The sequence below is a fragment of the Fukomys damarensis genome, unplaced genomic scaffold (assembly GCF_012274545.1).
Source record: "Fukomys damarensis isolate Sample0158 unplaced genomic scaffold, DMR_v1.0_HiC HiC_scaffold_32, whole genome shotgun sequence".
Classification (NCBI taxonomy): Eukaryota; Metazoa; Chordata; class Mammalia; order Rodentia; family Bathyergidae; genus Fukomys; species Fukomys damarensis.
The window spans coordinates 45,602,429-45,627,564 of record NW_022900944.1 but is presented as its reverse complement, the minus strand read 5'-3'; the positions used below and the strand labels follow the sequence as shown (position 1 = coordinate 45,627,564).

Sequence of the window (25,136 nt, the reverse complement as noted above, 5' to 3'; positions counted from 1 at the left end):
GGTTCTGCCACAGGCGTCAGGCAGGAGGGCAACCCAGGCAGGTCCCACAGCGCCCGCAGCCTGGGGACAGCTTGGACATCACTGGCTGCCCTGGGTGCCCTGAGGGGCTTCGTGGTGAGGACGACACAGATGGGCAGGAGTGGACACAGGGGTCAGCAGCTGTGCTGGCTGCCCAGGGCCCGCAGGCTGGGAGGTGAGAGAGTGGATGGGCTCGGGTTCTTCCTGCAGCCGTGTGAGCAATATGCTGGCCTGCTAGATAATGGATACCCTAACCCCGACCCGAAAAGCCCCGGTGTGCGGCAGCTGTGGACCCTGCAGTGCAGACTCCCAGCACACAGGACTGCAAGCTGGAAACTCATATGCAGACTTGGGGAGAGCAGAGGGCCCTGTGCAGCGGTCCTTGACTTGCTGGTCTCCTTCTAGCCCACGAGGATGGAGTCTTGCTCCTGGCTGGAGACTGAACTCTTTCTTCTTCAAGGGACCAGAGACTTTTGCTTTGGGTTGTGATTCGGGAGCCCTCCAGGTCTCTGGTCACACCCACGGGGGTCTTCCAAAGAAGCAGAGACAGGTGCCGCTGGCTCAGGGCCGGGGGACAGGGTGGCCCGAGGAAGGAAGAGGGGCACTGAATGGCCAGGGTCAGTGAGCAGGCCAGGCTATGACAGAGCAAAGGTGATGGCCATCACATCCTCACCAAAACCAGGGTGGTGCGGGCAGCACTGCCTGTGGTGAGTCCTCACATGGGCCCTGGAGGACGGCACTGGCAGCAGCAGTCACAGGTGGGACAGCAGTGCCCGGCTTCACCCGGTTCCTCCCCCAAACACACTAGAAACTTCTCCCCTGGTGTCACCCTTGGGTTGTGATCTCCGTCTTTGTCATCACCACCACCACCACGCGACCATGTGCACTGCCAACTCCACCATCACCATTGTCATCTTTGTCACCACAGTTGCCTCCTTCTCACTGGCATCTATGAGGGTGGACAGGGGGTCACTGCTGAGCTGTATTTGCGGGTTTTCTGCAGTGACCAACTATGACTGGTCTGTTTAACAGCAGCAGTTCGAGGTAGGGCCTGGGCTGTCTGCATGGCGACCCCTGCTTCACACAGGGCCATGCCTGGCAGGACCCGACAGGCCTGGCCTCTGGGGCTGACTTCCCTCCCACCTTGGACCTTGGCTGCTGCCACCTCTCACAGGGCTGGGATGCTGCCAGTTGGCACAGGCAGGTCTGGGCAGGCCTGGAGCTGGGCCCGCTGGACGCCATGGAGATGGGCGTATGAACTGCTGCATCCGTGGTGCCCACGCCGTCCTCGTCCATGGACAATGTCTACATTCAGGGCCATGATGCTCGATGGGGGGACTGTGGCATGGGAGACAAACTCCCCCAGGCTGGGCTGGCTCTGCCCACCCAGAGCCAACTCTGTGGCCTCACAAGCCTGGGCAAGGATGGGCTGCTGCCATCGTGGATCCTGGGCCCAACTCTAGGCCACTCTGCTTTCCACAGATCTCGCTGGGCGGGTCCTGCCTCCCAGCTGCCTCCGGTCAAATCTGCTCTGTGCCCTCCTTAGCCTGGTCTCTAGGCCTTGGTCTAGATGATTACTGCACATGGTGGGGGCTGGAGGCTGGCTGAGGAAGGGACTCTCTCACAGCTGTCCCAGAGCCAACACCTTCATGGGCCTCAGCCGGGGATGCTACGTGACCTCAGAGTAGAATGCACACGTGGGGCTTCTTGCTCAACCTTACAAGGGTTCCAAGACGGTGACAGCAGAGCGTCAACCCAGAGTATTCTGTTCCGAGGACCCATTCACAGGCTGCAGGACTGGGGCTTTGCCGCCCAGTCACCCGTCCGTCCATCCATTCTTTCGTTGGCTTTCTGAGACAGGGTCTCCCTGTGTAGTCCAGACTGGCCTGGAATGCCCTATGGAGTGTAGACTGGTGACGAACTTGTTTCGATCCTTCTGCCTCAGCCTCCTGAGTGCTGGGATTACAAGTTGTGCCACTACGCCTGGCTGACCATTTACATGACGTGAAATGCCCCGTGGTAAAACAACTTCCTGGGGGTCTGGCCTGACTTCCTCCTCCTATTCATTCACCCACCAATACCACGAGCAGGTGCCCGGCTCCCGCAATGAGCCAGGTTGGCTGGGGCCCTGCGACAGTTTAAGTCGGTCTCACCCCTGTGCTGGCCTTGGCCGAGCACCCCAAGGCCACCGTTCCCGTGGCCCCTGCTCGTCCGGTGCTGGGGCTGCCACGACTCTCTCCCCAGTGACGCCCTCCCACCCCGAAGAGCGGGCATGAAGCCCTGTCTTGCACCCTCCTCCGCACCCCTCTGTATGTCCTCGAGCCCAGGACCCTCTCATCTCCTGTCTGCTTCATCATTACTGTTAAACAGCAAGGCCTAGCCTGACTCACAGAAAGTGCTGCACCCTCACGCACAGCCCTGTGACACCCCAGGGCCTCCTCCAGCCCCTCAGAGACTGATCGGCCCTGCATCCTCCTCTGAGCTCTGCACCGGGCTCCCGCCTCAGCACTGCGTGCTCTCCGTTTCTGCCCAGGCAGTCTAGGAGTCTTCGTGCAGCTTTCGGGAGGGTCCCTGCACCTCTGGGTTCCCGCAGCAGCCTCCAGGCTGGCTCAGTGCCCCGCTGCCGCCACGCCTTCTTCCCCTGCACCAGGCGGGCAGCTGCCCCTCCTGCACCCTGCTCTGAGGCCGTCCCACTTACCTATCCTGCCCGCACTGCCTGGCACTTTCCCTGACGTCGGTGCAGTTACCGCAGGCCCCCAGGCTCCGAGCACACGTCATTTCTGTCCTGCACAGAGTGTCCTCTCTGCCTGAGCACAGCTCCTCCTCGTGCTCCTGGGTGGCCTCCGCGTGGGCTGGGGTGACTCTAAAGGCCCCTGTGGTCAGGGCAGCAGCGCACTCTTCCTCCCCAGCTTTGTCCCAGGGCCATCTGCATGCCGGGCACCCGGGAAGCCTCGGGGTCAGCACAGTCAAAGCAGGCGGGCCCACACTGAGGTTTAGGCGCCACGCCGTGAGTGAGGTGCACACACCGTATGCGTGGAGCCTCAGGTTTCACAGACATGCACACCCGTGTGACCACCGTGCAGTTGCTGTGGGACACATCCAGGCCCCTGGAAGGTGTCCCTTGGCCCTGTTTTTTTGTTTTGTTTGGTTTTTTTGAGACAGGGTCTCACTATGTAGTTGAGACTGCCCTGGAACTCACTATGTAGCCCAGGCTGGTCGCGAACTCACAGCGATCCTCCTGCCTCAGCCTCCCCAGTGCTGTGATTACAGGCTTGTGCCACCACGCCCGGCTCCTGAGTGGTTATTAAACTTCTTTTCTGCCTTTTGAGCCCTGGATCATTTGCCTCTCCCTTACGTTGACAGAAGTGGCCTCCGACAGGACATTGTCTTTGGAGTCGGGCTCCTTCTCGTGACATTAATCTTCTTCTCTGGCTCCCCAGCCTGGATGCCCCCTGCCCTGGCCTCCACCACTTCCCTAGTCTGTACTGGCTGTTTCCCTCCGGACTTCTCTTCCGGTTCCATTTCCTTCCTCCGCCCCCGTGGGGGCTTTGTTTGTAAAGTCCTGGTTTCTGAGCACACGGGGCCCTCTCTTCCTGTTCTCATCAAGGTGGCCTTGACGTTCAGGACGTGCGACATCCTTGTAAGACACGAGCCATGGGGTGGCCCAGCTGTTCTCAGAGGACCCCAGGCAGTGTGACCAGTGCTTCTGCCTCCCTGGCATTGCTGTGTCGCCTCTGCAACACCCTGGCCTTCCACTGGTCCACCCGTGTCCCCTTGAGCCACAGGGAGGAGGCTGCCTAGCCACTCCTTTCCCACGCTTGCTGCTGCGACACACGGACCACAGTTTAGCACACTCCTGGCTGTGATTTCTACATGGGGCAGCCCACAGATTTCAGAAACCCTGGGATGGGGCCACAACCTGTGTCCCACAACTCCTAGGGGCCGTGACGTGCGTGTGGTCTGGTGGAATGAGCAGGCCTGTGTTCTCACTCTAGGATGAAGGGCACGGGATGAGGAGACAGGTTTCACGGCTTCCCTGAGGATGAGCTAGTCCCCAGGGGGCGTGAGGTCAGTGCTGACATCTGGGGACCCGAGCCCAGCCCACCCCAGCGAAGGTGCACAGCCTGAGGTGTCCTATTCTCTCCTCTGCAGCCAGTGGAGCCCGGTGGTGTGCTGGCTCCCAAGGGAGTCCAATCTGTGGGAGAGGAGGTGGGGCTGGAGGTCCAAGGGCAGGAGGACAGTGCACCTGGGGCAGCGAGGTACTGGGTCCCTGGGTCTGTCCCCTGCTCCTGGAAGGATGAGGAGGTGGGGCTGCCCTTCTGTCTGTGTGCACACCACACCCGCCCAGGCAAGAAGGAGGGAGTCCAGGGAGCTGGTTCTCAGGGCTGGCAGCAGCAGCCTGGTGTCCCTGGCTCAGGGTGTGTCTGAGGTGTCTGTGAGTGAAAGGCTGCTGGATGGGACCCAGCGTCACTGTCCACCCTTCCGGGGCTGGGTCAGCTGTACAGGACGCTCATGGCATCTCGGCCATCTGTACCTGCTGCCCTCCCTCTGCCCCAGCTCATCTGGTGACGAGGCAGAGGGGATGGCTTCACAGTAGTGTTTTCCAAATCCGCTGCCTGCACACCATTCCTCTCAGGCATCTTGCAGGGTTGGCCTTCCCTGGAACACGCTTTGGGAATGGTAGGTTACACATTTATATAAATATTGACTGTCTGGGGATTTAGCTCAGTGGTTCCGCTGACTGCCTCGTAAGTGCAAGGACCCAAGTTCGATCCCCAGTACCGAAAAACCAAACAAACAAAAAACCATGAGCATTATTTGGGCCTGGGATTTAGCTGAGTGGTTCCACCGCCTGCCTTGTAAGAACAAGGACACGAGTTTGATCAATGGTACCAAAAACAAACAAACAAACAAACAAATAAAATGAATAAATATTGACTGTCACCCTTAAAGGCCTAGAGACCAGAAACTCGGCGAGTCAAGGGCAGTGGTTGATGCTGAAGGGTCAACAGTGCCAAGGTCTTTTGGCCCTGATCACCCAACATCACTGCTGGGGCCATCTCTAAACCTGTTGATTTAATGAGGGTGCGGTGTGGCCAGGGAAAGTGAAAAAATTCCCCAGGTGACTGCACCTGTGCAAGCCAGGTGAGAGCTAGAGCTAGGTCCAGTGGGCGAGGCAGGAGCATGGCGGTCTTGGTTTGCAACCTTGGGTTACATCAGTTAGGGCACAGGCTGCAGGATGTGGGCAGTGACAGTTCTGCTTGACTGGCACTGACTCCTACTCGGTTCTGAGCCCCACATCTTCACAGAAACATCCGACACTGGAAAAGGTTCACAGAAGAGGAACAAGTGCAAGACTCAAGCCCTGGTCTTGAGGGGGTCAAACTGAGCCCGTTCTCTCTGGGGCAGCCGGTGTTGCCCGGAGAGCGGTGCTGGGCCTGCCGTTCACCACACCTGCCCTTGGCTCTCCTAATGCTGAGCTCAACTTTGACGCTCCGGCTCTCTGCCCTACTGCTGGGATTGTGGAGCGGGCACAGAGGTGATAGGGAAGGCTAAGATGAGCAGCAAGGTGAACTCACTCCACGCGGGCCACGGCCAGATTCAAAGAGCACGTGAATTTTCATGAGTAGGAGTGAGAGGCCTGGGTCAGGACGGTGGCGGGGGATTTGGGTAGCCGTGCCAGCCATGCCGGCCTCTCCCAACTGCTCTCCGCTTAGGCGGTACTTGGTGACCACTGCGGGAGGGGTGAGCTTCCTTGATTCAAGGAGATGGGCACCCAGCACCGGGAAAGGGGATGAGTACTCCAAGCAGCACACGCAAAGAGCCGGGGGCTGAAAGGGCTCGGCGTACCTGAGAGCCACGTGGGACCTCATATGAACTGGGGGGGGGGGCAGGGAGGTGGGAGAGGTGGCACAGAGCGGCCACATGGGGTTTTGCGAGGCAGCAGGATTGGAAACCCAGACTCCCGCTTGGTGATCCAGGCAAGTAAGTGCCTCAGATATTCTGGGCCTCAGCTTCCTTCCGGGAAATGGAGGTAAAGACAGCTCTCTCTCTTTGGCCTGGGACTTGTGCCGGGCTTGCGTAACTCCAGAGAGGCCCTGGCAGCCTGCCCCCGCTCATGGCCTTGCACATGCTGCAAGTGGGCTGGCTCCCGGGTCCAGTACAGGCTGTTCCCTGAGGCCCCTGTCTCCCACAGCTGACCACTTCCTGGAACCGGGCCTCGGCACACCCGAGGGGCAGGCAGGCCTTTGCCTGGCAAGTGGGTGGGGCCCTGTGCGGGCTCCCAGGGCCTGTAGGGCTACAGTTTCTCTGATCTGCCCAGCTCCTGGGCAGGTAGGGACCAGCTTCGGGGGGGAGGTGCAGTGTGAGCACAAGGGCGGTCCGGAGGGGGAGATGGCCTAGCCACCTTCTCCCCGCTTGGGGAACCCTACTCCTGCCAAGGCGCCAGGGCTGCTCCTGCCCTCCCAGCCCTCCCAGCACTGTCCTGCCCCACGGCTCACGCTGAAACCTCAGTCAGCCTTGACTCTCGCCTGCACCCAAAACCCAAGCAAATCTGAATCTCACCAGCTCCAGCTGCAAATACCTTCAGGCTGAGAAGACCGAGTGCACCTGATAGGGAGCCGGGAGCCGAGAGGCTGGAGCTGGGCCTGTGTGTGGTCGCGGGGCTGGGGGCGGGACCCAGAGGCTCAGTATCAAGGGCAAGGTTTCCGGTCACTGATGGGGACATTACTTGGGGTGGCCTTCGAAGCCATCTGACTTTTGCCAAGACTTGCAGGGAGTCATCTAGGGTACCATCACCCCAGGGTGGCTGGGGCTGGCTGGGGGGCAGGGAGGAGGGGAGTCAATGGCCAGGGTGCACAGCGGGGTTTGGGTACAGAAAAGCAGACGCCGAGAGGAAGCAGGGTGAAAGTACCACCTGGACCTGGGGTGTGAATGCATCAACTGGGGTGGGGGGGGGTCCCTCAAGCAGCTGCGCTCTTATGGACTGTTTCGGTCCTCTCCTCCCACGCGGCCGCTCAGTGCGGGGACAGTGACTACTCCAGTCCAGTGCCGGTAAGAGCAGGCAGCTCTTCTAAGCGAAGTCACAACCAAAACCCTGAGTGACGTGGGCAGGATGGTGCCCCCCAAATGCACATCCGCGTCCGACCCCAGAGCCTGTGAACGTGGCCTTGCAGAAAGGTGTGCACAGGTAATGAGATCCCTGGCAGGGATCCTGACACGAGGTTGTCCGGGGTGGTGGGAGGGCCCCAAATCCAGTGACCCAGGGGACCGAGAGCACGGCCAGGGGAGCACAGCCAAGTGGGCCCCCGTGGCGGGGTGCGCGTCAGCCTCCAGCCCCCAGCCCCGGGGAGGATATTGCTGTTGTTTCAAGTCCCCCAGGCCAGGTCAGCCACAGGACAGTCACACAGGGGAGTGGCAGGGGTCAGAGCTGGCACAAGGGGAATTTGTTTGGGATTTCTTTTTCTTTCAAGTTTCAGGTCTGGGCTTTGAATGTGGTTCCAGCCAGGCCAGGCCAGTAGCCCGGTTCTTCCTGTAGAAGCAGGGAGGTGTGCACAGTGGGGACAATGGGGGCAGCTGATACCTTATCTCTCCTGGCAGAACAGCCGGGCTGACAGGGCCACAGGGGCAGGGACAGCACACCTTAGGATAGCTCTGCTTGGCCTTGAGGCTGGTGTGAACCTGGGGTCCTGCTGCCCATCCTGGGGGTGTTTCAAGTGGGACCCGCAGGCATCAGGGTGGCAGTCTATAAATCCTGGGGTGCTCTCCTGGACACAGCATGGGGGGCATGTGTGCATGGGAAGTGTGGCCTCCCAGGAATGCTACCAGCAGGAAGGACTGGGAGATGTCTGCGGTCACTCCTGGGGGACACCCCCCAAACCAGCTGGGGAACTGGGGCCAGCAGCTGAGGGCTAGGAGCAGGGACAGGGCACACGGAGGCTCCAGATGCCACCTACATGCTGCCCTGGCTCCACCGCGGGTGTGGGTGTCCCGCCCTGGAAGCTCCCGGGACCGATGGGCAGTAGGCATGGTACAGTAGGGAGGGGCACTGGCTGCACACAGAGGGAGGGGAGCGAGGGGCCTGAGGACCCAGGGTGCCCAGTGAGGCTGCCATGTCCCCAGGCCTAGGGTACCCTGCAGAGGTTTATTCCGTGGTGGGAGGCACACATGGGGTCAGCTAAGCACATACACACACACACACACACACACACACACACTACAGTGGTCAGCAAAAGACTGATGTTTGGGAACCATGGCTCCTAAGTCAATCAGGATCTGAGCTGTGATCCAGGCTTCTGGCCTGAACCAGAGAGAGGCCCTGTCAGCCTGAGCTGAGGTCCAAGAAGGGCCTGGGGGTCCTATAAGACCCCTGTGAGACCCACATATGGAGAGTGATCTGCAAAGCAGAGCTGAGCACAGGCTCTGGCTGGTGTGTGAGCTGGAGCAGCTCTGGAGAGCAAGGGAAGCACTGGTGCAGACAGCCCTGGGTTCCTCTCCTACAGCAGCTCTGAGATCTGCTACTGGCCCTGAGAGGAGCAGGATGTACAGCCTACCACAGGTTCAAGGCCTGGATGGTTGCCACACCTGTTAAGAACTCAGTGCTGGGGCTGGGGACATAGCTTGGGGCGGTGGAGCACTTGCCTAGAATGTGCAAGGCCCTGGGCTCCATCCAGCACGACAAAAACCAAACACAAGCAATCAAAGCAACACACTCAGCATTAGGCTCCCAGGCTCTTGGAAGAGGATGGGGAGCCGAGCAGCACCATCTAGTGGTAAGAGGGGGTATAGCGCCTGGGAGGATCGCCGAGGGGGCCAGCCAGGACCCAGTCCCAATGGGAGACCACCAGAGGACCCAGTCCCAATGGGAGACCACCAGAGGAGCTACCCAACAGTCAGGACAGCCGGCCTGCTGTCTGTCAAGTGGGGTCCGAGAGAGTCAGCTGACCCCAGCACAAACAGAACAGTGAACAAAAGGCAGCCAGGGGCCATGTAAGTGTAGCCTGGACAGGCCAGGCCGGGGCCCACAGGTAAAGGGGCTCCCTGCAGTCACGCCACACCCAGGGCCAGCCACTCTGCACCAGCATGTGGGTGGCCGAGAAGCCCTGAGTGCACAGGAGTCCCTGAAGGGAAGGGGATTCCGGGCTGAGCCTGGAAGGGTCCTCCACACTGTGCCAGGAGAATAAAGGGCTCCTCAGGTGATGTGCCCAGAGCTTTGAGAGGCAGAGAGGCCCATTCCAGAGAACCATAAACACTCTAATTAAACTAAATAAGGGGACGGCGGATCTGAGAGCCTTCGTTCCAGTGACCGAGGGACCCACATCCACCGTGAGTCTTTACAGTGAGCAGCAGCACAGCTTTGTGAGCCAGGCATCGGAAAACGCTCTACGCACATCTCCCTCAAGCCTCAGCAGGACAGGTACCCGGGCTCCCAGTTAAAGATGAGCAACGGTGGAGAGCGGCGAGGCTGGGATCCGAACTGGGCACTGGCTGGAGCCAAGGCCTGTGAACCAGTCAGAGAAGGTGCACCCCAAGTTCACTGGCACCCCTTGGCTCCGAGTCCCTCCCTGCAGGGCACAAGGCTGAGCCTCTGAGGAAGCCCCTGTGGGTGGGATGGAAGGGCTGGGGTCTGTCTGCAGCAGAGCGTGGAGAGGGGACAGGATCAGAGAGAGGCTCCGGAGTGCGGGGGGCAGGCTGTGGCCTTAGCCTTGAACCTGGGGCACGTGCAAACCAACCCCTAATGACCATTTTTTTGTGCTCCTCCGGGAGCCACCATGCCATCAGGCACTGTGCTGAGGAAGATGCAGCGGTCAGTGGTTGTCCGGAGCCCTGGACAGCAGTGGCGGAACAGGTCCAAGGCCGAATGCCTGCACTAAGCTATTGGTGCCCCCGGCACTGCGCAGCACACGGGGACCCAAGGAGCAGTTTCATTGCCCCCAGAACTAAGTGCTGCTGGCTGCTTTTGAGCTCCACAGAGAGCTGGAGAGTCCCAACCCAAGGGAGAACACGCTGTGCAGTCCCAGGCAGTGTGGTCACCGGCTGGTGGGCGTGGAGCCAAAGCTACCTTCCGTCCTTCAGGGGCTCTTGGGTAGCCAGCGAGGGGCTCGGTCATCACAGCTACTCCCTGAGGCGGCAGGAGGGGCGCTGGCCCGTCCCTCGCTTGGTCTGTCCAGCCAGCCCTCGCCGAGCATCACTAAAGCACTGTAGGAAGTCGGCCACGAACCACTGGGGAGCAGAGCTTCACCACGTCCGCCTGCTCTCGCTTTTCCATTTTTGAATTCTCCTTAATCAGAGGTAGAACAGGGATCTGAGTTGTGGTCTCAGGATGCGTGCACCTGCCTGCCACCCAGAGGCCCAGATGTGGCAGCTCTCCTGAGCCCCCAGGATAGTGACAGGCCCCAGGAGGCCCGGGTGTGGGAGCTCGTGGGACGCAGCAGTTTGGGGGCTGGCAGATGAGGGGAGGGCAGAGAGCCATGGGCATCGGGCCTGGCTGGACTGGGTCCTGGGCCAAGCCTGCTGTCCCGTGGGCTCAGGAAGAGGCAGCATTGTAGTGACCACCACCGCACTGTCTGTTACAGGCCAGGGCACAGTACGGCGAACACGGCAGGACCTGGCACGGAGCTGCAGGACGAGGACGGGTGTGCCCAAGTGAGCAGGTGGCGTGTGTACACACGGGCAAGGACACACGCAGAGGCACTGACCCCCCTTCTCTGCTCCACACCCGGTGTCCCCGTCACGTTCCCACGGGCTGGCGGGGAGCCGATTCTGGCTTCCCTGGAGTCTAATCTTAAGGACAATCCACTGTTAAATAACCACATTCAATGCCTTCTAGAACAACAGCGTTCTTTACTGTGCAGTTCATTATGAACCTGAATCACTGCAGCTTTAAAGTCTGGAACTCGACTCAGGCCTCCAGCAGCAACCTCAAGGTCAGAGATGGGTTAGGCAGGAGCTTCGGCGCTTCCTTGGCAGAGCGCAGCACAGCCCTTCGCCCCTCTACACCATGTGGAGAGAAATGGTCACAGCAGCCAGGGCCGAGGCCTGCCTCGCAAGCTCCAGGGACGTGTTCCGTCTGGGCTGCCCGCCCTTGCCCTAGGCGACACAGAGGTCACAGAGCTTCCTGGCACTATGGGGGCACAGTCACCCTCAAGGGTGTGGGCACCAGCACCCGCCACCTCCTTTGGGTGGCACATCTTTGACAGTGCAGCAGCAGCTCCGTCACGGCCTTGAGGAGCGCCCTGCTGCAGCCCCTGCTGGTCCCAGAACCCCCGCTTTGGGATGTGGCCCTGAGCTGTAGGAGGGCTGTGCCTAGAGCTTGCTGTTCTTCTGGAACTGGGCCACCAGGCTGAGGACCTGCTCAGAAGCTTTGATGGTCTTGGAGCCCAGGTAGGCGGTGCTGTTGGGCCCCGTCTCCTCTGGGTAGTAGCGGTAGTTGGCCATGAGGCCGCAGGAGCTGCTGAGGCCCCTGGGACTGCTGTCACCCATCCAGTTTATCCGCCATATCATGGCCCCGTTCTGCAGGTGAAAGTTGGCCACGGGGTTGAGGGCGAAGCCACGGTGCTTCTCCCCGTACAGGTACCAGGCACAGAGCCGCATCAGGGGCGCTTGGAGGACCCGCACCAGCTTCTCCGACTGTGGCCACTCGCTGCTGCTGAGGAGGGGTCTGAGGGTCTCGCGGATGGGGCTGCCGACAATCTCCACGATTTCTTTACATTCTAAATCTGTGAACAGTTCGTTCCGCCCGTGCTCCCTTGTCTGCGAGTTCAGAAGCCCCAGAAGCCACTTGGTGAATCCAGGTATGGGTGACAGACTCGAAAAGGCCCCCAGCTGAGGAAACTCTTTCTGTACAGCAGGCAGTGGAGAGAGCAAGGTGGAGAAAATACAGATTCAGCAGACTCGAACCCACACGGGACACTGCTCAGCTCCCAGTCTAGTGTCACTGCTCTGTAGCTGACAGGGTGACATGTGACATCGACTACTGTACTTTCTTCTTTCACGGCACATGTATTAGGAACCTGGTGTGTGCCAGGGCTTGGAGGCACCCTGAGTCCCCGGGGCAGGCCGTTAAGTCGCTGTCTCCATCTGTAACATTGCTACAGTGGCAAAACAGAGGCTGGGGAGTTGCTTGCAACTGGTCAGAGTGCTGGCCCTGCACCGTGGTCACTGTGACCACAGGCCTCACCTTCCCACCATGCCACGTCCCCTGGGGAGGCCACTGTGGCCCGGGATTGGTCTGACACGCGGCACTCAAGGGCCCAGGGACAGGTGGGTGGATAAGATACGCAGCTACACCACTGAGGGGACAGTGGGGGGACGAGAGGGGCAGGCAAGGGTCTGTCACCAACCACACAGTTCATTCACTCCTGTTCAAATTGTACAGAGATCTTGACTATTTTTCAAAGTCCAGAATTTTACGATTATAAATGTACCACATGCTCCTTACAGATTGGTTTTAATTTATGCAAAAGGAAAGCACTGTGCTCCACTGTGAGCGTCCTGCTGCCGACAGTGTGGTGAGTGTGATGCCCTCTGGTCTCTACAAGGCTGGGGATCTACTGCACGGCCTGCATCGCAGGTTTGTATCAGGAGCATTTGCTAAGCATCATTTAAAATTCAAAAATACAAAACTACCGTGGTCCCCCTAACCGTGTCCTTCCTGCTGAGCATGTGAGTAGGCTGTCTTCAGCGTTTATAAACCCCAGCACACCCTCCCGCGCAGGACACCCTCCCTCGAGGCTCTCCAAGGACTTTGCCTCCCAGCTGGGTGCAGGGAAGTGGCCCTGCCAGGGTGGCTGCTTGGTCAGCGAGCAGTGTGGTGGGGTCACCAGAGCCCAGGGGCCTGCTCGCCCTCTTTATTGCCTTTCTTTACCTCACACCCCAACAGCGCTAGCACAGGAAAGGACTAAGAAGAAACGTGTACTGATTAGATGTGACCACCGGGGAGAAGCAGAAGGGCAGTGAAGAAAGTGCACACGGAGCTCTCGGGTTAGAACTGAACGAGCACGGGTCCGCTCTGCTGTGCTCGGCGGCGGCGGCGGCGGCCACGCTAAAGCAGTGCAGTGCTCAGCGATCGGGTCAGTGCTAGGGCAGATCCACGCACAGCAGCTCTCCCCAGTGACTGTCGGACGGCTTTCGATTTGGGCCCAGGGCAGCCACGTGTGCTGCTGTCGCAGGGCAGAGGAAGTGTCCTTTGGAGGCAGCAAGAGGGGGCGAGGCCAACAGCAAACCACAGTGCTTGCTCGGTCTAAGCAGGCTGTGGGAAAGCCCTGCTAATGGATCGACAGGAGCCAGGTACCCTGCGCAGTGCAGGCGGCCAGGCACAGCTGTGAGGACCTGGGCCCAGACAGTGGGGAGTGAGCGGGGCAGCAGGGACGAGAGAGCACTGAGGAGCGACTGGCCAGCCGCGGCAAGGTGGCCCTCAAGGACTCATGTGCTCAGCCCATAGCGGTGAGCAACAAGCTGGGTTCTGGGTGGCCTCTCTCAGCAGTCTTGAGGCTCCTAGGACCTGGCGAGCGGCAGCGGGCACGGTCCTCCTCCTCCTCCCTTCCTTCTGCTCGCTCCCGCTCCCGGAACCCAACACCCAGCAGGACACCTGAGGGCGGGACATACCCGAAAGGCCACACTCACCTGCAGCTCCTTGAGGACCCGCTTTATGAGGAAAGTTCCCAGCTCGACACCCTGCAGCCCCTGCTGTGTGAGGCTGATGGAGTAAAAGATGGCAGTGGTGATTCTGTTCCTCTCCTCCATCTCTGACGGGGGCTGCTCCTTCACGATGGCCTGGGACACACGAACCAGGGTCCCTGGTGGGCAGGACATCCTCACACTCACACCCCACCCCCGCCAATGGCCACAGGATGATTCTCAGAGAGATCAAGGGTTTAGGCTGCAACGCTCTTGGCTGTTCTCAAAGTTTTCACGCGGGACCCTTTTGTAACCTCTCTGGGTGCCTGCTCGGGGCTTTCATTTCTGTTGTTTTGAGACTCTTGTGCAAGCTCTGTTGAATGGCACTTTAGACCCTTTTTGCCCCTCCCAGGCCTCCGTGCAAATTGGCACTTGCTTCTGAAGCACCCCCAGCACAGAACCTGCATTAAGGACACTGCGGCCGCCTGAGGTCTGGGTTCTGTACACTCCTGTCAGAGGCCTGCTCTTCTACTCTAGTGACTCTTGTTCCTTAGTTTTTCAGATTCCTCAGTAGGCCAAAATTTACCCTTTGCGGGCTCTTCTATGTAAGTTTTTAGTTTTGTGCCAACACCCTTAGTTTTACTAAACGAAAACACATTCACACAGACGCACACACAAAACAATCTAGGAAGACTGCAAAGGCGTTTGCTCAGCTGAAGCCTGACTGACTTCTCACCTCTGCCGGCAGGTCCCTGGAGCCCTAGCCAGTACTCACAGCGACCAGCAGGCGGCTCCCTTTCAGCTGGCGGAGGCAGGCACACCTGTAAGCCGCTGGAATTTCCGCCAGCTACACTGGGCTCCTGACAGGGCTGCTTCGCCCAGGGCTCGTAGAAAGCGCTCTCTGCTTGGGGTCGCGGACGCAGGCTGGGTTTGAATCTCTGTCCCATCCTTATTGCTCTATGATGGTGGGCACGTTACAGACGTTCCCCTAGGCCTCAGTTTTCTTATGTCTAAAACAAGGTGCATAGAACAACTAGTACCTAGCTCGTACAGTGCTGAGCAATTCCCAAGGGAACATGTTTCATGGGCCGACAGACACAGAGTACGCTCACCAGATATCACAAATGTTGTAATGAAGATCACACACCGCGTGCTCTTCTGTAACCTGGAGTGTTACTCGACACTAAGTCAAACGTAACCCTGAACCATATTGAAACAGAGATCCCACGTGAGTGGTGGCAGGCGTGTTCTCAAAGCAGTCCCTAAACATCCTCCACTGAAGGACATCGGGGACCTGACTGTCGTGCTGTAGGCAGCGCTGAGCGTCGGGACTGCAGTGGAGTTTTCGGGTGGTCAGAGCCATGCACCCCAAACCGCACTCGAGGCCCTGGCAACCTCCAGTGCCAGGGCGCCATGTGAGAGTGGCTCCTTCACACTGAAAACCTGTGAGGGGTCCCCTGGTGACTGAGGGTTCTGCCTGCTTGACCCACCCAGTGACTGTGACACCCAGAGGCACAGACTCTGCCCGGCACCGCTCTCTCGAAGTCTCATCGCCTATCACCCACCCCCTCACAGGCTATTCCAACCCATGGGCCTCTGGGGCTGAGCAGACCCCCGGCCCAGCGACTCACTTGAACTGACTGCCGGGATCTCCATCCACACCTGCAGTCCTGGCGTCCCTCCTCCTCCAGGAGAAGCCTGGCTCGCCCCGGGAGGGACCAGTGGAGCGCATCAATTCTGCCCTCCACTCCCAAGCAGATCACTGCTCTACCTACCAGTTTCTTAATCGCACATCTCAAAGGTCCCCACAGGCACCTAACCAAGCCAGAAAACTGGACTGTGCGTCCTCCTCTCTCTCCTTCCCTCGCCACCTGTCTGCTGAAATGGCAACGGCCCCCAGACTCCTCGGGCCCCAGGTCAGCACTGGCAGGCGGCCGCTCCTGTGTGCACCTGCTCACGTTGATGTTCTGTAACTATGCATCTGGAGGGCTCATCAGCCCACGTCCAAAGTCTATGAAAATTCAAAGCAACTGTTTTTATGAAAGAAACTAAGGTGGGCATGGTGGCGCATGCCTGTAATCCCAGTACTTGGGAGGCTGAGCCGGGAGGATCACTGCGAGTTCAAGGCCCGCCTGGGATACAAAGCAGGACCCTGTCTCAAAAATAAAAAAAACAAAACAAACAAATGGACAAAAGATACAACCAAGCTAAAACAAAACCAAACCTCAGGGGACTTTGGGAGATGCTATCTTGTCCCAAGGGTCTGACCGCAGGTACCTGGATGTTGCTGGAGATGTCGCTGGTGAGCGCCACATACAAAACGATCAGGGGCTCCCCGGGGGTGGAACAGTGAGAAAAGAAGTAGCACCGCCTGTAGGGCCCCACACGCTGTTTCATATCCATCCAGTTCTTCACAGGATGCACGGCTTCAGACCTGACGAGCGATCAGAGAAAATAACTTGTGAAGTAACAACTGCTGACATCTGTGTGTGCTCCCCACAAAGGCCAGCACATCCTTCCAGTACCGCTCAGCGTAAAACTCCAAGAATATCACTTCAGTGCGGAACAGCGCTGAGAGACTGCTCTCATTCTTAGCCCCAGGCTGCACAGTAGTCTGTGGGGCTGATCACCCGCCTCGCTGTGGCTCCTGTGTCTCCTTGGGATTCCTGCGTGTAAGGCGGTCGGCCCGCTGCACACGGCCCCTCTCGGGTCCCTCTGTCCCTCTTCCTCATCCCCACAACTTTGTCTCAGCAGGCACTGTCATCACCGGAGCTTCAGAGGGCAAGACATTTACAGGCCTCAACCAACACAGGACAGTGCAGTGTGGGCAGCGCGCTTCAAGGCACGGGTCGCCGTGTCCTGGACACACAGCAATCAGACACGTGACACAGCTCGTTGAGACTTTCACCAGGGAGATGCAAGAATTCGGTGAGGTAAATGCTTTCCTTCTCTTTTTAGCTTTTTGAGACAGGGTATCACTACGCAGTTCAGGCTTGCTTGAACTATGTGGCCCAGGCTAGCGTGGAACTTACAGTGATTCTACTGTCTCGGCCTCCCGAGGGCTGGGATTACAGGCGTGCGCCAAAATACCCAGTGATAAATGCTCTCTTGATTACTGACGCAAATACCTGTTGCAATGAGTTCACACAACTCTGACAGTCTGGCCCGGGGAAGCCATAAATGGGCCTGTTTGCTTTAAACAGGACACAAGCAAGGCACAGGGTTACTGGCAAAGTTTTCTCTCCTGGCCCTGCCTCCACCTCAGTGTCACTTGAGATGGCAGCCACTGCACTGGGTTTGGGACTTGCTAGGTCAGAATAAAATGCACATGTGGATGGGCATAAAGACGAGAAAGCGCTCGTACTTACTCGCTGATTTTCTGAAGCACCTCACACGGTGAATGCCAAGTGACCCTTTCCAGGTTCAGGAACCCAGACGAAAACCACTCTGACAGCATGCTTTTCAGTACCCCGTTCATCTCCTGCTAATGAGAAGGTACAGGGTTGGCTCTTGAGCTACTTCGCCCCAGACCACCTCTGCATCACCACGACACAGCAGGTTAAAATGCGCAGCTGTGGTAGAAGAGAAACTTGCAGGACGGTCCTCCAGGCAGCCTGCCCCGAGCCTCTAGGGGACTCGCATCTCAGGCTAGGCCTTAACCGGCTCTACTTATAGACTATACCCTGTCAGTCTATAAGAACTTGAGTGGGACGGTGCTGCCCAAATCATACAACCTGTTCCAATGAATTCACTGCAGTGGACCCAAGTAAACACATTAACAGGACAGCCGGGCGTGGTGGTGTACAACTGTGATCCAGCACTCAGGAAGGCTGAGGCAGGAGGACTGCTGTGAATCTGAGGCCAGCCTACCTAGTGAGACTCGGTCTCCACAGCACACAAACAAGCGGACAGGACGATGAAACACGCACCTCACAGGAAGCACCAATGCAGACTGCACAGGCCCAGCAAGCCCCCAACGCAGGAGTGTCTGATGTGGCACAACATGTCGCCTGTGCTTCCCGAGAGAAACAAGGACTGTCTAGGAGCTCTGTTTTACCAACTTGAAGCAGCTGCATCTTTGTATTTTAACATCTCTGGAGTCAGCACGTGCCTCATAAAGGATGATGGGTCACAGCTTAATTGGTAGCATCACCTTTAGGGGAACCTAAAATTACAGGGCATTTTGCAAACAATGCACTTCAGATTCGACAAAATTACTTTATTTTGCTTTACTTCCCAAAATGCTGAGCAGACATCAAAGACCCATGTGTGCTGAAACCTTTCGGGCAAGAGCTGAACAAGAGGCACACAGGCTGGGGCAGAATCTGCGCTCAGGGCAGCCTTGTGTGGCTGAGCACAGAACAGCAAAGGGCTGCCGCCAGCCACAGTAGCTAGGATGCCAAGGATAGCAGATAACACTGGTGTTGTCCAGCGGCTGCTTTCCCTTCCTTCTAAACAAAGAGAAGCCTCGATTTTCAGCCAGGCACACGGGAATCTAGAATAAAGACGGCGGCTGTGACCAAGTTCTGGCCAATGAGGTGCAAGCAGGTGTCCCGCAGTAGCTCTGAGGACGTCTGAGACTGCAGAAGCACGGCCTTTCTCTGTCGTTTCCACTGCAGGCTGGGATGTGCTGTGGTGGCTGGCGTGGGACAACCAACCATAGGCGGCATAAGGTGACTTTCAGGATGGCTTTTTCAGGGCAGAATAATACCAAAGCCTGAGTCACTGAGCATACCATAGAGCAGAAACAGCCTGGGCTGCCTATCCTTAGACTGGAACTTGAGACAAACCTCTATGTTTCAAACCACGTGTACTTTGGGTTTCCCATTATAGGCAAACTAGGCAAACTATATGGTACCATATACACTGAATAATACTATTAAATGGCAGTGAACATCTCAGTGCACCTGGTTCTGAACTGACCTTCTGCACCTTTGTGTAAGGCCCACCAAGGAGAAGATGGGCATCACCTATAAAGTCCAGCTTTTAACAGCTGCAAGAACTCGGTAGTGCCAACTCACGTTGTAATTCCTGCTACAAGATGAAAAGAATCTCACACCTCTGTCATCTGAGCAAAAGGTGCAGGTGTAGGTGGGTGGCTTGGAGAAGTTTTCAGAAGCATACAAAATCTACCTTTATACCCTTAAGCACTAGGGCACAGAGAAGGCCAGGCAGAGGACAGATCTAGGACCAACTGTGGAAGTCACAGACACTCAAACGAGGCCTGGATTTAACGTCAGGAAGGAGCTCCGAGGGGAACACTGTCCGCAGATGTCACTGTGGGAGACAGCACAGCTCACTACAGATGTGATGGGCACAGGACAGACGCACTCTGTGGGGCCATCTGAGAAAGGACCTAGCACTGGATAGGCTGCTGGGCAGGAAAATCTTTGCAGTTCCTTCCACTCCAGATTCCACGTATATCTCCTTTGCTCAGCTGTAATTTCTGTAAGGGTAAAGTCCATTTCTGATTCATTTCTATAGTTTCCACAGCATTCATTAATGGACTGATATCAAATGAAAAAAAAAAAATGATGACTGCAAGTAGCAGTAGCAGGCCCTGAGGATGAGAGTAAATTTGATCATCTGTCAGGCAACACAGAATGGCTCTTGAAAGGCTGTGTTATTGCACTTGACCACAATGGTTCTTAATCCTGAGACCCCCCCCACTCTCAAGTAGGCGCTAAAATCACAGATCCCCCTCCGCAGTGCCAGCACAGTTATACAACATTGCATACAGTACCCTGGGGCTCAAAGAGGCCAAGTGAAGACTTCTGCCCAGAATGGTAAGGAGCAGGCTAGCTCAGCTGCAGGGCAGAAGCCCCAACGGAGCCCCATGACACCGAGAACAACAAAAAGCTGGAAGCACCTGCTTCAGCATGAACTCAGTTGTGGCTGGGGTCCAGATGTCCCCCAAGGCCTCAAGCAGTCTCTTTCAAAGGTAGCTGAATCTGCAGTGTGTGATGCTGGGATAAAGGGTGCCACTACCAAACCACTACACTTGAGGGTCTGGTTTGGCACCACCCTCATCCCCAGATCTGAGGTAAAAGGAGCTGAAAGATGCTATTAAGGCTCCTTTTGCTACCTTGTGGGTGCCGTGAACTGTTTCCTCTCTGCGATGCCCCTCCTGCTTCTCACTGCCATGAGCTGTTGCCTCTCTGCCACCCAGCCTCAGAGCCAGCCGATTATGGACTGAAACCTCTACGAACTGCGATCAAATAAAACTTCTTCCCCTTTAACTTTGGATGCCAGGTATTTTGTCTCAGAAACGAGAGAAGAATAACGAACACAAACAATATGAATTATAAAACACATGGGCTGAAGAAGCCTCTCCCCTTGGTCTCCTCCTTCTATTCTGGGCTGCTGACAGCTAAGGCATGTGACGCTGGACCGGACAGCCAGGAATCCAGGGTAAGGGTCAGGAGTGCACCAGCCAGGTGTAGCATTTGCTGACAGCTGCTCAGGGTGCCACTTACCACAGCATGCGAGATTATGCATCACAAGCAGCAGGCCAGAAAGGAGCCTCTGTTTTTCACCCAACTGATGCAGCAACTGCTGATCGACAACGCAAGGCTGCGAACATAAGGGCCATGCTGCAGTTGGCATAGTTGCCAGTTTGTTCTGCGTTGCTAATTCCACTTTTCCTGGATGACACTGTTTAAATGAACCAGTGGCCAACACACTTGGCTCTCAGGATGTGCTGAGCTCAGATGTGAGGAGAGCAGGTACTCAGGAGGCCTGAGCCGGGAGGGAAACTCGCACCTCCCAGGTGTGCACCGGACACAGTGGGGTACGCCTGTCTGAAAGTAAATGCCAAGCACAGCCTTTATGAGAATGCTCAGGCACATGGCACTGACTCAGGGGTCTGGCAAAGCTTCCTCCCTTCTCTGGCTCCCATACTTCCCTTAAGGCTCTTGCACCCCCACATCTCCATGATTCCAGTGTTTCAGGTGCCCATTAAGAGACCTCTGTGATCTCAATGCCAACTTCCACCAGGCACCGGTGTGAGCAGCACCCACACCTTCAACTACCTTGGGGATTCCACTGTATCTCTGGGATTTCATCTCAAAGAGACTTAAGCCATCAACCTAATGGACCCCATGAAATGTGTATGGAGAAAAACGAAAATCCAACAAGCCTCGCCCTACAGCACACGTCAGCCACACAGCCCCAGACGCACCCCTGAAGAAAGGCAGGCTGGGCACAGCTGGACACACCCCAGAGCCCTGGCCAGAGGTGGCAGTGAACAGCATTCCTCTTCTGGCTAAGACTTTGTTCGCTCAAGGGCAGCCACGCCTGGCTGTCATCAGCAGTCACCTCTTACAGTACTCTCCGTGCACCTGAGTGCATTCCGGAGATGAGGAAACAAAGTGCAACTGACCATGGATCTGAATTTTCGCCTGTCGGAGTCCAAAGTGAAGAACTAAAGCCACTCGCTTCTGCGGAAATAACGAGCACGCTAACAAGCCTCTAAGCGCACCAGAACTTTAACCAAGGAAAAGAACATTTTCTAACCTGCTTTATGGGTTCCTGGTCCCTCCTCATGCCGAGTAACTCATTCACTATTCCCTTTTCTACAGGTTAACTTTTTGGGTTTTGTGATCACAGTGGTCCAGGATGCTAAGTGCCCTTTCTACAAATTCCTTAATTATCAAATTGACTAAAATTCTTCGCTGAAACACACCATGAAGCCCAGTTCACTGTAATCCAAGTCCTACAAATCTACACCGTAGCAGGAGAGACTCGGTACTCGTGAATCAAGAAGCCCAATGCCTCTAATATTCTGAAAATGAACTTCAGGCAAGGTTCACTTCTTCTTTTTTCACGTATTGACTTTCTATCTTGAAAAACACAATCCAGACATTTGTTCTCTGCCACGGTATAAAAACTTTCAAAGTACCACTTGGATCTTCTAGCAAAGAGACTTGCTGTTGACTTCAAACTTTGCATCCAAAGGATGAAGCTTCCCTAAGGGAGAGAAAAGAACCTCATCTGATTTAAAATATCCAAGGAAAGCGTTCATCCCCAGCCTGGCCACCTGCCTGCAGTCCTCTTCCTGGGCAATGGAAATGTCTGTCTTATGAATTCTCACGTTTCCCACAGTCACGACCCTGACCAGAGAGAAGCTCTCTTAACAAACGGCGCCTCCTTTGTTTACTGAATTTTTAGCAAAGCTCCAATAAATCGCTCAGGGCATTTCTTAGGAAAGAAAACCAGGCTGAGGTGGAGCTCAGTGACCATCAGCTGCATCTGCAGAGCCAGTGGATGCAGGGAGGCAAGGGACGTGGCTAAAGTCACATCTTTTAGTGGATGTTGCCAAGGGAACTGGGACTGGCTCATTTCTCACCGAGCTTCCTCCACTGGACCACTGCCCCGGAAAACGCAACCAGCGTCACCCTGAGGCCCTACTCTTCCCGCTTACTCCTCCACACTGGGCTCAGTAAGAGGAGATGGATCACACAGTGACGTTTGTGGGCAGAGGAAAGGCTCAGGACCAAGTGCACAGGAGCTCTGGTGACCATGGCCTCATCTAGCAAGTTTAAATGTCAGCTGGGGCCAGGCAAATAGTGTGCCTGAGACAAGGCACCAGCACCACACACCAGGAGAGCCGAGGCCTGCTGCAGTCCAGATGCAACCCTCTCCGAGTACTGGGCACTTAAGAAAGCCCTTGCAGGGCTGGGGTCCTGCTCTAAAGCGTCCTGTGCCAAACTTCTGTAAATTTTTAACACTGAATTCCCGAAAGCAAAAAGTTCTAGCTAATGGCTTAACATTATACAAAATCCTAAAGAATGAGAATAGCTGTAAACAAAACACCAAGTGTGAACTCTTAAGGCCTGCTGCGCACTCTGGGCGACAGCGATGTGAGTTGCAGCTAAGGTGTGTGTGGGGGGCACAATAATGGGGAGGCTGAGACTGTGGGGCTATTTGGGGACTCTGCATTTTTTTTTTTTTTTTTGATAGCAGGGATTAAGTTTGGACCCTTGTGCTTGCGAGGCAGATGGTGGAACCACTGAGCCAAAGCCCTGGCTCTGGGAATCTGCATTTTCTGTTTAGTGGTTCTGTGAACCTAAAACTACTCTAAAAACGAAAATTTAACTGAAAGAATTTGTGAGACAGAGACAGGGTCTCATTATGTAGTTCATTCTGGTCTCAAACTCAAGGCAATCCTGCTGCCTCAGCCTCCTGAGAGCTGGGACTACAGGCATCTGCCACACTGGGCTAAATCTATTTAAAAAACACCCTGCACTTAAGTGATTCCGATGATAGGTTACGAGAACAAATCCCAACAGACAATTTCTAGAGATAGGAACAACTATTTTTGGAAAGATTTAAATGACAGAGATTTAAAAAAATATATATGTAACTATGTAAAGTGAAGGAAAAAGGAATTAACCAATTTTACCAACAGTTAAATGAGCTAGACATAAAGCTGGGGTTTCTAGGTGGAGAAATGGAGGAGACACAACACAGCCACTACAAATTTCAGGGGTCAACGAGTCCAAACCATGTCACAGGCTAAAAGTCAGGCTACCGTACCCATTCTCTGCTCAATACATTTCTCTACTCTGCGTGACTTCCGGCCTGACAGTCTGCAATGTGCAGAACAGCCTAGGAGAACAAGTAAACTTCGCCAATGTCTAAGGACTTAGCTGGCTTCCCCGGATTTCCCAGAAGCAAGCCCCTCTCAAGTCAAGTCTCAGAGCTGGAGCATTCACTCACTGCCACATTTGCTGTGCACTGTGTGATAACGGTGAGTTTCCTCCTGTGCAGAAGAACAAGGGGTGTGTTCTGTACATAACTGGAGAACTCACACATGGACGGGACCTCTGGAATCACCCGAGCCAAGCTGTCCAAATCACTGCTATTGACTCTTGGCTGTGAAGCCTTCTTGGCTTCTCTCTGGGTTCAGAAGCCTGTGAGGGCACTAGGAGCAGTCGGACATCCAGGTAACTGTGACTCACTGGTGTTCCAAGTCTGTCGCAAAGATTCATTTGTCATTTTGCTATGCAAGAAATTTAAGGCAAAGCTCCAGTTTTCATGACACCAATCATCTAGTTTGGGGATGGTGGGATAATGCCTTTCAAACACTATGTCCTCATGGTGCGGAACACAAGTTCAACCATGTAGGCTGCACTTGAACCTGGAAGAGTCAACACAGTAAGAATCTGTGACGGATGGGTCAGGGATTTAGCTCAGTGGTGCCGCTGCCTGCCTCACAAGCGCAAGGACTGTTGTTTGAACCCTGGTAAACGCCCCGCCCCCTACAAATCTGAGTCTTTGACAGCCAGTGAACTGGGCCTTCTCAGTTTGGGAATCTTATAGCCAAAGGTCGGTAGTCCTAGGTCATCTCAGCATCAAAAACGAACCAGCTATCATGCGAAATGACATCGTAGCCACTGTAATCACTCTGATTCTTCACTACACCCAATTCTTAGGTATGTGAGGCTAAGCAGCCAAAAAAGGTAAGTTTCTGTGAGGCTCACAAAGTACAATAGATCTGAGTGGGTAATGAGACACATCTTAGGTTCTTGTACAAGTCACACCTCAGTATGTATCTCCTTTCCTTTATGAAAGAATACGTGTATCACCTCCCTGAGACTGAGGGAGCAAAAGTAAAAAGTGTTAATGGCCAGTTCTAGGGCTCTTACAAGATTTCAGAGGTAATCATTTAGCTTTAAATTTTTCGAAAGCACATAATAAAGTTCTAAGTGTCAGAGGCGTTCTGCAACAAGTCACAGTGATTTGTACTCACTAAAAGGGCAGTTAGTGTTCCCTCCACGTTTCAGACGATTAGATTTAGATTATAAAAGGCCTACGTGTGACTCTAGGCCATCTTTCAGGTCAGCTACTTAAATCTCAAGGAATTTATTTGCGCATGAATTCACTGCGCTGATTACCTGGCTCCCTCAAGAAGTCAACTCAAAACCCCTGCTTTTAGGGCAGAGCTCAGGGAATTAAAATAACCTGTCCAAAGTTTCGAAGCTGAAAGGAGGCCAGAAGGCACTGAGACACACAGGCGGTGGTGGCCTTAAATTTTGGTCACCTGTGCGCATTTCACGGGACTTCTCAGGACATCATTTTACACATAGTGGGTGCCCACTTAACAGGCTGACGCCAGCCAGGATTTTAAAGATTGCCTTTGTTCATACTTCAGTTAAAACAACAAAAAAGAGACTTTACAGAGCACGGTTAAGAGGCGTGAAAGTCACCCTAAGGGCAGACCGGTGCTGGGCACGCAGTAAACACTGCACACGTAGGGCTTGCAAGGTGAGGCTGGAGGGCGGCAGGGGCGCGCTGGACCCAGGCAAGGACTCAGGGAGCGGAGAAGGGGCAGAGCTCCAAGGCTGTCACGCGGGGAGGCGACGTGGCCGGGCAAGTCCCGCGTGGGGAGGACCGTCCTTACCCGGACGTGCGGCCCCTCTACCAGCTTGAGCGCCTGCGCCTCGAGCAGATCGGCTCGCAGCCGCACCAGGAAGCGCACGCCGCCGTCCAGCTTGCTG

The 25,136-nt window shown here is 55.7% G+C and overlaps 1 protein-coding gene across 1 annotated transcript in view; it reads right to left on the bottom strand.

Moving 5' to 3' along the window:
* Nucleotides 1-4,922: 4,922 nt before the first annotated feature.
* The window catches only part of Mlycd (malonyl-CoA decarboxylase), a 20,640-nt gene continuing 426 nt past the window's right edge, over nt 4,923-25,136 (bottom strand). Inside the window, exons 2-6 of the mRNA XM_010618393.3 lie at nt 25,040-25,133; nt 17,004-17,116; nt 15,913-16,069; nt 13,642-13,791; nt 4,923-11,856 (exon numbers count right to left, since the gene is read on the bottom strand). Of these exons, the coding sequence (XP_010616695.1) occupies nt 11,323-11,856; nt 13,642-13,791; nt 15,913-16,069; nt 17,004-17,116; nt 25,040-25,133 (1,048 nt within the window). The 3' untranslated portion in view covers nt 4,923-11,322. The remainder of the gene's footprint in view (nt 11,857-13,641; nt 13,792-15,912; nt 16,070-17,003; nt 17,117-25,039; nt 25,134-25,136) is intronic.